The 13,361-nt window shown below is 43.5% G+C and overlaps 2 protein-coding genes across 4 annotated transcripts in view; one reads left to right on the top strand and one right to left on the bottom strand.

The window, feature by feature from the left end:
• Window positions 1-6,231, top strand: part of DPYSL3 (dihydropyrimidinase like 3) — a 116,085-nt gene extending 109,854 nt beyond the window's left edge. For both annotated transcript variants that reach the window (XM_050794004.1, XM_050794005.1), the window contains exons 13-14: window positions 1,328-1,490; window positions 2,916-6,231. In XM_050794004.1, coding sequence (XP_050649961.1) covers window positions 1,328-1,490; window positions 2,916-3,004 — 252 coding nt within the window. In that variant the 3' untranslated portion in view covers window positions 3,005-6,231. The remainder of the gene's footprint in view (window positions 1-1,327; window positions 1,491-2,915) is intronic.
• A 2,930-nt stretch (window positions 6,232-9,161) lies between these two features.
• The window catches only part of STK32A (serine/threonine kinase 32A), a 152,449-nt gene continuing 148,249 nt past the window's right edge, over window positions 9,162-13,361 (bottom strand). Inside the window, exons 13-14 of one of the 2 annotated variants that reach the window (XM_050794028.1) lie at window positions 13,031-13,104; window positions 12,475-12,623 (exon numbers count right to left, since the gene is read on the bottom strand). In XM_050794028.1, coding sequence (XP_050649985.1) covers window positions 12,562-12,623; window positions 13,031-13,104 — 136 coding nt within the window. In that variant the 3' untranslated portion in view covers window positions 12,475-12,561. Of the gene's footprint in view, window positions 13,105-13,361 lie in introns of both variants that reach the window. The other variant, XM_050794027.1, reaches the window with a different exon arrangement.

A 13,361-nucleotide genomic window follows, 5' to 3' on the forward strand; every position in this document is an offset into this window, starting at 1 on the left:
TATATAAGTAAACATTTGTACAGTTTATATTGTATTGTGTATTGTATTTATTGTAACAATACAATAAATATAAATAAATATAATTAAAAATATAAAAGTGCATATAAATAAATATATTCACATATTTATATTTATTGTATTTATTGTATTGTACTTTTTTATACACACACACATATATATACATATATGTATATGTATATATATGTGTGTGTGTATATATATATGTGTATTAACCCTAGCCTAGGATTGTGGAATTTGAGCTCCACACTCCAGTTTGGACCTAATAGAGAAGAAGGAGACTTCCCCAGTATTGACCCTTTATTTCTATGAGTGTGATTTAGATTCTAAACCAGAGAAGTGTTGATGATGTAGAGTTCTTGGTTTTGGGGAGTACAGATACAGTCATCACATCACCAGAATCATTAGCATCTGCACATTCGATGGGCTTGACTTCTGTGCCAGCACTTGAGTCACTAACAGGGAAGGAGGCTCTGACAGGACTCTTGTGATGATCCATCCTGCATGGTCAGGCTCGTCTGGCAGCGCGTCCTCATTGCCTCCCCTCTGGCCAAAGTTAAGAAATGGGCGGAGGTTGTGTGCCGCTGCCTTGGGTGTTCTTACAGTATTTGTCTAATAGACTGTAAGCCCCTTTGCGGGAGGCACCGTGTTTCCCATGACCAAAGGCCCTAGTGCCTGGCACAAGGCCTAGCAGAGCATGTGCTGGGTGGAAGTTGCTGGCTGGCTCCACAGTCCCAGGGCAAGTTCACAGCCACAGCCAGAGGTCAGTGGGTCAGACCGCAGACACTCACTTCAAGGCCTGCCCACCCTGGTGTGTGCTGAAGAGTGTGAGGGTGGAGCTCCCATGTGATCCATCCGGGCCAGGACCTGTGACCTCATGTCGTGACCTACCCTTCCGATCCCTCTGCTCCAGCTGTACTGCTGTTCTTCTGTTTCATAATCATTCCCACTTCAGCTCTCTGTCCTTGCTCTTCTCTCTGCTGGCTTCACTGTCATCCACACCACTCCCCGTATCCCCCCAGCCTCCTCCCTCGGGCAACCGCAACCCCATAACAAGGTCCTTTGATCCTTCAGATCGAAGCTCATCTATTTAGAAGGGCCTTCACTGACCACCTCCATTGTCACTCTATCATCACATCCTCCTTTATTTATTTTATACTACTTCTCCTTTCCTCAAATTATCTTTATTTTTACTAATTCCTGGCTCCTATTACACACACTGTATTCACCAATTATGCTGCCTAGAACAGGTCCTAAAATGCTGAATGACAGAATGAATGAATGGTGACATGCTGTTCTCTGGCTGCAGATGGCAGACCTGCATGCCGTCCCGAGGGGCATGTACGATGGGCCTGTGTTTGACCTGACCACCACCCCCAAAGGTGGCACCCCCGCAGGCTCTGCTCGGGGCTCTCCTACTCGGCCGAACCCACCTGTGAGGAATCTTCATCAGTCGGGATTTAGCCTGTCCGGTGAGTGGGACAGACTCATCAAAAAATAAAGAGAGCAGGGAAGGGGAAGATCAATGTTCTGAGGCCAGAGGGTGTTCCTGAGAATTCAACTCGAAGGCATTTTCCAGCCCAGTGCTGGTGTCAACTTTAGGGAGAGGGTTACTGGGGCAAGCAGGAAGGTTGCCTGGGTCAACAAGGGGTCCTGGTAAGAAAGTAAGACAAGGCAGTCAGGCTGAAGACCAGGGTTAAGTGGTGACTCATTCTGCCTAGAAATCAGCCCTGGTTGGGGGCAGAGGTGGGGAGCTGATCCCCTCTAAGAATTGATAGTGATTTCTAGCATTAGCCTATGAGTGCTATGCAACATAGTATGTTTTCTTTATTTGTCCAGATTAAAAGATAGCTTAAATTATTTTTATGCTCAAATTGCAGTAGTGTCTTCTAACCTAGGATTTTTATTATGTTCTCCCATTCCTAGTAATTATAATAATGCTAACACTAGCTACCACTGATTGAACATCTACTATGTGTTAGCCATATGATTAGTCTTACAATTCTTTAAGAACTCTCTGATATAATTAGAAAATAATCATTCAGTTGCTCCATAACCAGTAGTCTTAAAATGGAGAAAAATAAATGTAGATTTGCATTCCTGTAATGAATAATTTAAATGTGAAGGAAGTAAGATAACAAGAAAAGAAAGACATTTAAAGGTAAAATCAGCATATGAGGAAAGGGTAAGGAATGAGAGAAGCAGAAACACGGGAGAAAGAGGTAAGGGAGACCTAGTGGAAGAAAGACAAAGGAAAAGAGTTTAAAGTTTGGAGGTAACTTTGCCAGAGGTCACATTCTGCTAGGCATAAGCAATTTTTTTCAAAGTTTTGCCATTTTTTTCTTGTTGTTCTCTGGCTACCGTAATTCTTAAGCTTTTAGAGGCTCCTTTCTGAATAGATCCAATCACACATTGAAATTTCTTTTTTTGCTGTTGTCACGAACACCTGACCATCACCACTTTGCACTGTGAGATCTCGGGCAAGTGACCTAACCTTTCAGAACCTCAGTTATCTCCTCTGTAAAACAGATAAGGGTGCCTCTCTCAAACCATGGTGGTGAGAATTAAAGGAGACAATTGGTTAAACACCTAAAACATTGCCTGCCACAATGAGTGTCATGTCCTTATCATTGTTCTTCTTCCCAGTATTATTATCATGCTCTGGGTCAGATGAAATCTAGGTAAGAACTTGGCTTTTCTTACCAGAGGCTAGTTTCCGGGGCCATAAGAAAAGTCTAAAAGACCTGATAGACTGGAATAGAAGTTTCTTGGGAGGTGAGGCCAGCAAGGCACTTCCTATCTTGCACTCTTAAAATTAACCCAGTTTCTCTCTTGCCCACATCCCCCTACCCCCTACCCCGTTTTTTTCCCCCTTGGAAATTTATTTCCAACTGTAGGCACCCAAGTGGATGAGGGGGTTCGCTCAGCCAGCAAGCGCATCGTGGCGCCCCCAGGTGGCCGTTCTAATATCACTTCTCTGAGTTAAGCAAACCTTCCTCAGAGGGGCAGAAGCAAGAAGAGATTGTTTTGAAGCCAAAATGGTACACCGATGTTTAAGAAGGAAAGCGAATCCAAACGGTTGTGATCTAAAGAATCAATAAGCCTCAAGCCTTATGTTTCTCCAATGTTACGCTCGCTTGCCTAGCTTTACGAATATTGCTTTGTTTTCTGTTTATGCATAGCCTTGATTTGTTTGACTCCCCTCCCCCCATTTACATGCATGCAATCAGACAGGCCACTAAGGTAAAAGAGTCTGCTCTATCATAGTGTTGAGAGCGTGTGTAGTGCTGCATCTTATGACAAGGGGACAGACAAGCTGGGACGTCAGGGAAATGAACAAAAGGGACGCAGATTATTTGGGGTGAGTGGGTGGTGGGAGCCCAGAACAAGGTGGAGGGTGCAGAGGGGCTGGGGTAGGTCATGTAGGAGGGAGGTGGGTGGGTCAGGTGAGCGGAAGGGGTGTTGTATATTGTGTTGATGACGTACGTTATTTCCATGGAAGATAGCCACTGTGGCAGCTGTCACATCCCCACAGCCCCCAGGGTCTGCCGAGAAGGCAGGCAATCTTTGGGTTCTGTTCTTTGTCACGTCCCCTACGAGTAAATTTTGTTTCTTTGAACATTCATTAAAACACCAAAACACAACCATTTCTTCCACCTGCTTGATTGTGCCAGTGTTTGCTCAGGACTCTTTCTCAGTGTTGCTTTCAAAGCCTTCTCTTTCCTGGGTTGGGAAGGCCAGGCAGGGACAGAGCAAACAACACTTCTCTTCCTCTTGCCCTCCCTGCCTCTTTGGTGCTCTTAAAAGCCAGCAGCTGAGAACATAGCACAGGCCCACATGGTGAGTGCGCCCACAGCTTAAAGACGCCTCCTTCTAAACACGGCAAGATCACCTCTCACTCTTCTGTCTTTGCAAACTGAGAAGAGTGGCACTCTTCTGGCATCCCAAGTTAGGATTTTAGCTCAGGTGAGGGAGAATGAAGGGCCTCTCTTACAAGCAGTTTGTGTTTGGTTCTCTTGATCTGAGATCCTGGCACATCCATGATAAATAGAATTTGTTTTGAAGGTTGGTTTTATTAGGTGTTCCCTAGTTTTTACCATCAGGGGTCATGTCAGCTTAAGGGAAGTCAAGCGGGAATTTGGGAAAGCCAAAGTCAGTCTTGAGCAGAGCAAGCACATTTTGTGGCCCTGGTTCCACCTTTCCGTTCCAAACCATCTGTTTCCCCTTCCATTAGCAGCAACTCTGGGGGAACTTTGTGTCTCAGTCCTAGAATCTCCCCCAAGTGAGTGGAAGTGACATGATGCAGCCTTCCCCATGGGGCACCTAAAAGAAATTAGTGTGGGTGCTTGGATCTACCTTGTCTGTCAGAGTTGAATATCTCTTTCCCTATCATGCCGCTTCTGAAAATTCAGTTTTGGAGCAAGTCCTGTGAGCAAGGTAAGAATCTATAGAACCAAGATGCTCATTTTCAGAAGAAATATATTTAACCTAGGATCAGACTTCTATGCTCTGGGGAATCCAGGTGGTCGCACCTGTAACCCTGTGTACTAAGTACTTTGAAGAGAAGAGCAGGCCTCAGACACCTTTTAAGTGCTTAGGAGAGACCATTATCTCTGACTGCAGGTTTGAATAAGTTGAAGACCAGAGAAAAGTACACACTGGGCTACAAAGGAATTTGGAGATAGCCAAGGAACAGGATTTCCCCTAGCAAGCTACCTTCTATTCAAATCATGAAAAAAAGATTATTTCCCCTTAGAATAGGGAGTCTTGCTATTTTAAAGCTCATGTGGTGCTTTTCTTTTAAGGGAGATGTAGTAAAAGGGAAAATGTAGCTCTTAATTTACAATTCAAAGATGTGGGGGTCTCTCAGAGAACTCAGAATAGCAGTTTTATGTGCAGAGAGAGTTTGCCAGGTCTGAAGCATATACCTCATTGACTAGGCTGTACTTTGGGATAGGTTGCAGTACTAGCCACAGCCACCAGATAGAGGAAAAGACACACATAAACTCACTTCTGAGCATTCACTTCTGCACTATCTGCTCTGCTGTTACTCAGCCCCTGAGTCCAACTCATCCCTGCACGACCTCTCTGTGCCATGAAGATAAGTCTTCCATGGCCAAATTGGTCATTCGCACTGCTCTTGGGACTTCCGGAGTGAACCATTCCAGCAGAACCTTTGATTCTGCCCAAGCTTTCCTTGCTGTGGGAACAACCCCCAATGCCCTCGGGAGGAACAACATGAGCTCAGGAAGCCTCTCTTTCTTCTCTTACCATTGCTAACTCTCCAAGCATAGAAATCCCTGGGAATTGCGAGAATAACTCCCACTATTTTAAAATTTATATTCAGATTTGTTTCATTTCATAAGACACATCAAACAGCCCTATAAAAAAGGTTTAGGAAAAGAAAACGATGGTGAGTCCTGGTCCTCTTTGAATTCACTGGCACCTCATGCAAGTGTAGGAAGGCACGCTGGATCTTCTATCCCATTCCCAAGCTGTCCTTTGCCATCTCATTCCTTGGCCTGCCCCCAACCCTGAGGATGCCCCCGCCATCCCCCTAGCCTCCTCATGTTGCCTCTGAACCCAGATGGCAATCCATCCTGGTTCTCTCTGAGGGCCACGGGCTTGGGCAGTGGAGAGGGTGTTTGTGAAATTGTTGAATCAGTTACCTGTTGTAGAGATATTTCTTTTACTTCTAAGTTTTCTAGAAGTGGCAGGATTGTAGTCATCCTGAAAATGGGTTTCCTTCAAAATCCCTCAGCCTTGTTCTTCACAACTATCTGTACTGAGAATGTCATGTTTCCACAAAGGGCTGACACCTGAGCCGTGATTTTCACTCATCCCTGAGAAGCCCTTTCCAGTAGGGTGGGCAATTCCCAACTTCCTTGCCACAAGCTTCCCAGGCTTTCTCCCCTGGAAAACTCCAGCTTGAGTCCCAGATACACTCATGGGCTGCACTGGGCAGCCAGCATTCATTGTAAGTTCCCTCTTTGAAAACTGGTGTGTGGGTGTTCAGTTCTGTGTCTGGTGGGTATGGACAGACAGTAATCTCCCGTGATCTGTGCTAGCTGTGAAGCAGCTCTGGAACGTGAAGAGCTGTTTGGTTTGAACCGTGAACAAAACTGTGTTTTGAGTTTAGCTGAGATTAAAGAAAAAAAATTCATCAAGTGACTGTTAATGTAAACCTGGTTATTAAAATAACTATGAAATTACCAACATTGTTCTCCAGGCTTCTTCTTTGTGTGATGTGCATTTTCACTTATAATATTAAAATTGCACAGTAGAACCGAAAGGGTTAGTAAGAGGGGCAGGCAGATCTGGTGATAACAGAGTTATCTGGAGAAAACTTGGGGGCTTCTATTTTTGAAACTGAGTTGTTAGTTTTGGCCACCCAGCTTGATGGCCATTTTGAAACTTTGGAGAATGAGTTAATTTTTTTTCTGTGGATCATCAAATTAGTATTATACGCCATTTGGGATAAATCTAGCTGAGTCCAGAACAGAGCCCTAAAGCTTTTTGTTTTGGGGTTTTGTTTTCTTGGTCTTTCCCCTAATGCCTTGCTATTTGATTGTTTTGCAAGCATTTTCTGCTTCTTTTTAATAGCCTAGACTTGAAGAAAAACTCAAACTACGCCCAAACCAAAGTATATTTTTTAGCAAACGGATCCCAAGAAGTCAAATCAGTGTACGGAAGCATTATTTACTATATCTACTCTTGGAGCTTTCAGGTGCATATCGGCAACTTGAAGACTCTGAGAAATCCTGTGATAAAGAATCTTTCAAAACTTTGCCCAATTCAGGGTTCTCGAGCTTTTGACTACTGAACCCATACCATCTTCTAGCACCCCACCAAACCTATTTTACTATACCCTTTTGAGGGAAACACTGCTGAATCCAGTTCTAATTTGTTGTGCAGATCATATTTTCATTGCAAAAGTTAAACTAGTTTACTGGGGGGAAATTGGAAAGCGGAATTTTAAAGTCTAGTGCAACTGTAAAGTTCAGTCAGGCAGACTCAAGTGTAGTTGGGTCTAAGTGCTAGACTCTGACATCAGAGCATTGGTTCTTCCCACTTCGGCCCTGTGTGCCTTCAGTAAATGCTTCCTTCTTAGGAAAGCTCTTTTTTCTTTTTTTTTTTTTATTTGAGACAAGTGTCTGTTGCCCAGGCTGGAGTGCTGGAGTGCAGTGGCGCCATCTCAGCTCACTACAACCTCCACTTCCTGGGTTCAAGCGATTCTCCTGCCTCAGCCTAACTGGGACTATAGGCGCGAGCCACCACAACTCGGCTAATTTTTTTTCTTTTCAGTAGAGACAGGGTTTCACCATGTTGGCCAGGCTGGTCTTGACTCCTGACCTCAAGTAATCCACCTGCCTCGGCCTCTGAAAGTGCTGGGATTACAGGCATGAGCCACCACGCCTGACCAGGAAAGCTCTTTAAATGTGGGACAGAGTTGGTTGTCAGCATCTCCAGATTTTCATTTCACCTGCTTAGTAACCTCAAGAGAGGGAGAGAGTCCCTCAGTAGTTCCAGCTAAAAAGACCGATTCAGTCTGGCTTGGGGCATGTCTCACCATTGACCTAGTCACTGTGGCCAGAAGAGCACATGGGACTAATTGGCCATACTGGATAACATAACTAGCCCCTGAGCCACCTGAACCACATGGACTCCCAATAACTCCACAAAGAAAATCAATTTGTGTTAACTGAAGAGGGGTGGATGCAAGGAAGGCAAAAAGAGCCGTGGCCGTGGCACCATTCGCAAGCTTGCAGGGCATGAATGTTTTGCCTGGTGATGTGGAGGTTGGGACAGGTGGGGAGGAGATGGGATACCAGGGGATGACCATTTCTGATTAATTGCTTTTATATATGATGAACCCCTGTTGGTTTGATAGAACAATACCCTTGATACAGGAGCATAGAGTGATTATACCTTTTAACACAGAAGCTCAGAATCCCAATCAAAAACTACTCTAAGTGCATAGAGAATTATTTTACAGTTGAAGTTCAGGTTTTGATGTTTAATAAGCTTTGGTTGATAGCCCCATTTTATGGCTCTAACTCAGGATTGGTGAAGCACTTCTTCCTGCTCATGACCAAGGCAGCAGCTGAGCTCTGTTTAGGATTTGAGTGGGTTTAAAGGCAATAGTCAGCACTTAACAAACTCAGGATGCAGGACTCTGAAAGGCATGAAGTGGTTTTCTTCTTAAATGGTGAAGGATACACATTGACTTTCACATCTCTGCCTTCAGGGTGGAGCTATTCAGTGGCTGAGTCACGGTGACCAGGCGGGGAATGAGAATACTGAGTAGGAGACTAACAAGGGCCCTCTGGTTCCAAACGACTTTCTGGAATCAGCTCTTCTACCACCAACCCATCAACCCATTTTATCTTTGGGATAAAAAGGCCAAAGTAACCTGCGAAAATGAGATCACATGCTTAAGGCTGGTACTCTTCAGAATCTGAGGAGTTCTAGATCCTGCCCTTTGCTCAGATGGCTGCTAGGCACACAGCAGGACAATTAACATGACCTGGACAATAGGGTACTTCGCATGCAGAACTTCGGAGGCCACAAAACTTACAACAGCCTACTATTTCAGGACAAGCCCAGGGAGCCAGCAGCTTGCTGGCTGCCCACCCACAGTGGGTCTGAGAGGTGGTGACAGTTCCCTTTGTTCTCTCCTAAGGCAGAGGTTGCTTTTAGCTGCAAGAGTTCAGAGCTGCCCATTAACTTTCTGTCCCAGGTTATGGACCTTAGAACTTCCGCCTGCTGCTTCGGTATATGGAATGGGGCCCGGATGTTGAGGTGTAGGAAGGTAGAGTGCTAAAGAAAGAGTGCATAGGCTGCCCATGGACTTAGGGGCATAGTGAAAGGCAGAGACTGGAATTCTGGGCTATGTTCCCTGAGATGTGACTACTAGAGAGGTCAGGATTTTTAGTTTTTATACATGTGGGTCAGGTAAGCTATACTGCATTCCATAGTTGCAGAACATCATCTCTGTTACAGAATATTATTCCTGGTAAGGGACATTCCTCACAATAGGAAATAGACATAAGAACGGGTTACTTCGGGCACCCCCAATGCTCTCTCTCGAGAAAACAATTTCACACATACACTCACACAGCTGACAAAGAAGGGTCAGTGGCTCATTGTTTACCGGAGACATTTTAATACACATAGGCACATTTATATTATATATGCTGCAGCTCAACAGAAGCACTTGTTTCCCATTCGAGGGCTGCCAGATCAGCTGCCTGTTCACAACAGTACAGATAAGTGAAGTTAAGAATTTTAATATCAGTGTTTAATATCAGTCAGACACCCTGAATTTGTAATAAACAGGAATCACAGACAGATAGCCGTAAACAGGATTTTGTGTGGACAATACAAGGACAACTGGGTACTGAAACAAGCTTGCAATGCTTTTCGTGCCTTTTCGTTCAGCTTTTGAAGAGCTAAAGCCTCAGCATTACTGCATCAGCCACAAGCAGCAACACTGGTCCCTCCTAGCTACAGTAATACTTTTTCTTCCTACATATTCCTCCATCTAGTCTACAAAAGCTATGATAATAGAACGTCTAGTGGTTTCTGATTAAAACTTTCCTATCAGAAGAAGCCTAGCCACTGATTAATTAGGTTACCGTAATTAATTTAGCAATGCTCTGTGCTGGTTGTTGTTCATTCCTGCCCTAGCAATGACCTCAGGCAAAACCAGTGCCACCATGGCAGTGGGTTAGCCATTAGCAGAGGACTTCCTGGAATTAGGGTTGTGGCATAAGTTGCCGGCTTGACTGCCCTACCCATGTACTAGAGGTCACTGAGGGTGCACTGGAGGTGGGCTCTGTCACAGCTGGGATGCTCCTGGACATCAAAACCTGCTCAGACTTTTCAGATGCTCCATACTGGCAAGGGAAGCTGTTGGGAGAAAAATATTTAAGAGTACCAGGCCAAAGGATTTAATAGTCATCTTGTTTTCCAAAAATCACAGCTCTGAACCTCAGTTGTCACGACTCTGGAAGAGACATATTCCACCTAGTGGGATATTAACGTTTAGCCCAAGTTATAGAATAAAACCAAAGGATCTGATGTCAACAACTAGCAATGACCATAAAGATTTAGACAAAGTTTAAATTTTGGAAAAGGCTTTTGTTCTCATGTGTAAAATGCACAGTGGTAGGAGGTGATTACAATCAGTTGTTCTGCACTGTCAGATACCATGGTTTTGCTTTTCAAATGTGAAATACACTGTGTGTCATTCACCTGGCTAGCACTAGAAATCCATCTTACTCTCTGAGCCTGTGCTCTCTCATCTGTGCATCCATGGCTCCTAAAAGCCCACAGAGGTGCTTCAGTCACAGAAGCAGCTCACTGGAAATAAAACTAGGGATTCAGCCTACAGAGATTGTATTGGGTTCCCATCCCATCATAAATGTATACATGTGAAATGGTACTATGGCTTAACTCTCATCACGGTGGAGATCCTAATGGTTCCACGGCTCTTTGGTAAGTGTAAGTGCAGAAAAATTTCCCAAAGCCTCTTCTTGGGAAGGATGCAAACAAGGTCACAGTGAGAGGAGGAACCTGGTTACTTAGGGAGGTGAGTCCACAGCACATCAAGGCTTGAATCAAAACAAATGAAGGATAAAAGTAAACGTGCAAGTAGTCCCTGACACTCGTGGGGTTACCAGACTGCAGCAGCATCTGGTCACTTTCTTATCCTTGCTCTTTCCAGCACATTCCCCTCTCTGAAATCGAGTCAGGGCAATTGCTTCAAGTTTGTAGTGTTTGGAGAAAAACAGAATAGCATAGACAAATGATGTGGGAACTGTAGGGAAAAGGAATCAAACAACAAAAGAACTGGTTTTTAATTATGTAACAAAAATATGGTTGCTCTTAGAGAAGCACTATTTCACAGCTCTGCACGAAACTCTGGGCCTGTTAGCTCAGTGAGGAGGAAACTGTGAATGCCAAGCTAAAGTTTAGCTCTGGCTTTCTACACATACTTGGTTGCCCCAATGTAACCTCCTTAACGAAAAGCCTTGCATAAAAGGCAGCCATCTCTGTTTCTTCAGTCCATTTCCACTTGCCTGGCTTCCCAAACGGGCATCACTCAGGTCTTCCCAGTTGCCAGCTTACCGCCATCTTGGTGAGACACATGGTCTCCGTAAGTAAGGACAGGTTAGGTACTCTGAGTAGCCAAGAGGTGAAAACAATCCCCCACCGAGCCTGTTCACTTCTTGGCCCTACCCAGAGGCATATGAGTTGCCAAAATAGTTCTTCTGCAAAGATCTGTATATCTGTACGGTGGAGTTACATCATATGCACATCTCACTTAGGTGAATTAAACTTTGTGGCAAATCAATAAATAAAATATAAAGAAAAGGAGTGAGATATTAATGATATTTTAAATAAGTAGGCAATTCTGCCTGCCATTCTTGTAGTAAGCACAAGCGAGAAGGGAGACATGATACTACTGTTGCCTTAGTCTCCATGAACTTGCCTCCCTTGGATGTGTGAGAATTCCAAGAGTAATTCTAAGGCCAGGTGCGGTGGCTCACACCTGTAATCCCAGCAGTTTGGGAGGCCATGGTGGGCGGATCATTTGAGGCCAGGAGTTTGAAACCAACCTGGCTAGCATAGCAAAACCCTGTCTCTACTAAAAATACAAAAAATTAGCTACACATCGTGGCACACACATGCAATCCCAGCTACTCAGGAAGCTGAGACACAAGAATCCCTTGAACCCAGGAGGCAGAGGCTGTAGTGAGCAGAGATCATGCCACCACACTCCAGCCTGGGTGACAGAGCGAGACTCTGCCTGAAAAGAAAAAAAAAAAGAGTAAGTCTAGTCTATAAAGACAAGTGTAATTTGTTCAACATTTTAACTCATCTGGTATTAGCCAAAAGGAGACCAAAAATAAAAATAACTAAATCAAAACAAAACAAAAGCAATGACTTGTTTCATTAGTGAAGGGTGACACTGTATTGGGCTTCACTGAGAAAAGATACTTCCCATATGTTATGGGTAATTTAAGGGGTTTTTCAATGGTAAATTTTACTATCTTCTAAATTCACTTCTAACTTAGACAATAAACCCTGTATAAGATGCAACTTTGCTGAAATGCAAGGTGGACATACTTTCAGTGTGACAACATTGTTTTCTGATCCTCTCCAGATCCAGGTCTCTGCTAATCTTCAGAGGACAATTAACCCTTAAGGAACATGCTTTTTGGAAGGAGAGTGGTGTGCTAATATTTAGCAATTCTCTTGTTAGGAGGGAAAAAACTAGCATTTACCAGTTTCCATGGTGTAAATGCTCCCATTATTACCAATTTCAAGTCACCACCTTCACATTGTTGAAGAGGGAGCTGGGAAGTGGTGTGCACGGCAGGCTCATGCTGGCTGAGATAAGCGGATCTAATGCTGATTCTAGCACATCACTGGAAGGCCCTCATCCATCTCTGTTACTTTTAATCTGATTCCATTCATGCCTTCCTGATAGAATTCCTTATCCTTATCCAAGTAGGCTGGGGATTTCTGACCACTTTATGAAACTTTTGAGGTCTGAAAACTCTCACTGAGTCCTGTGTCTGTCTGTCCATTTGTCACTGTGTAATAAGAAGGAGTGGAAAAATAAATCTATATTCACATATTAATTTTAAAATAAAAATAAAGGCTGTTTAGAATAACAATTACAGCACTAAAAAGGCAGGGTATGGCTCATCTAACATAACCCTCTCATTTTAGATAAAGTAAAGCACAGAAAGTGGCTAAGTGCTAACTTGCTCTAGATCACACAGCTGATTGATGTGAAATGACGTCCCAGGAGCTCAGGCCCAGGAACCTTCACTGTGTCATGCTGCCTTTTTTGAAAGATAATCATTCACATTTTCTAAGTCAGGACGTGTGGAGTGGCAAGAACTACTGTCAGCTTTTCTTGACGTATGTAATTAGAAGTTTCCGGCATGAGATTGTCCCAAGAAGACACGAGGCCTTTACAGGTTGTTATTCTGACCATCCTCATTTTGTGGGTCTTTGGTTTGTTCCAAGGTTAGATTTGGTTGTCTCTTGTTAAAGTCCCTTTTTACTCTTAAAAGAAAAAAAAAAAGATGTTTTATTCTTTGAAAAAGAAAATGAAAGGTTTAAGCTTTTGAAATAACATTAAGCCCCATAATTTATAAATAAGCATGAGCCAAGAAAATCTTTTGAAAGCCTTTGATTTTTAAGTGTTCAAATCCTAATTCCTCATCCCTTCTCATAAACAAAAACTTGATGATAAGTTAATTTATCAATTAAAAAATTTTTAATACCTTACAAAATGGTTTCTACATTTTCTACAATAGATT

This window comes from Macaca thibetana, chromosome 6, assembly GCF_024542745.1.
Source record: "Macaca thibetana thibetana isolate TM-01 chromosome 6, ASM2454274v1, whole genome shotgun sequence".
Taxonomy (NCBI): Eukaryota; Metazoa; Chordata; class Mammalia; order Primates; family Cercopithecidae; genus Macaca; species Macaca thibetana.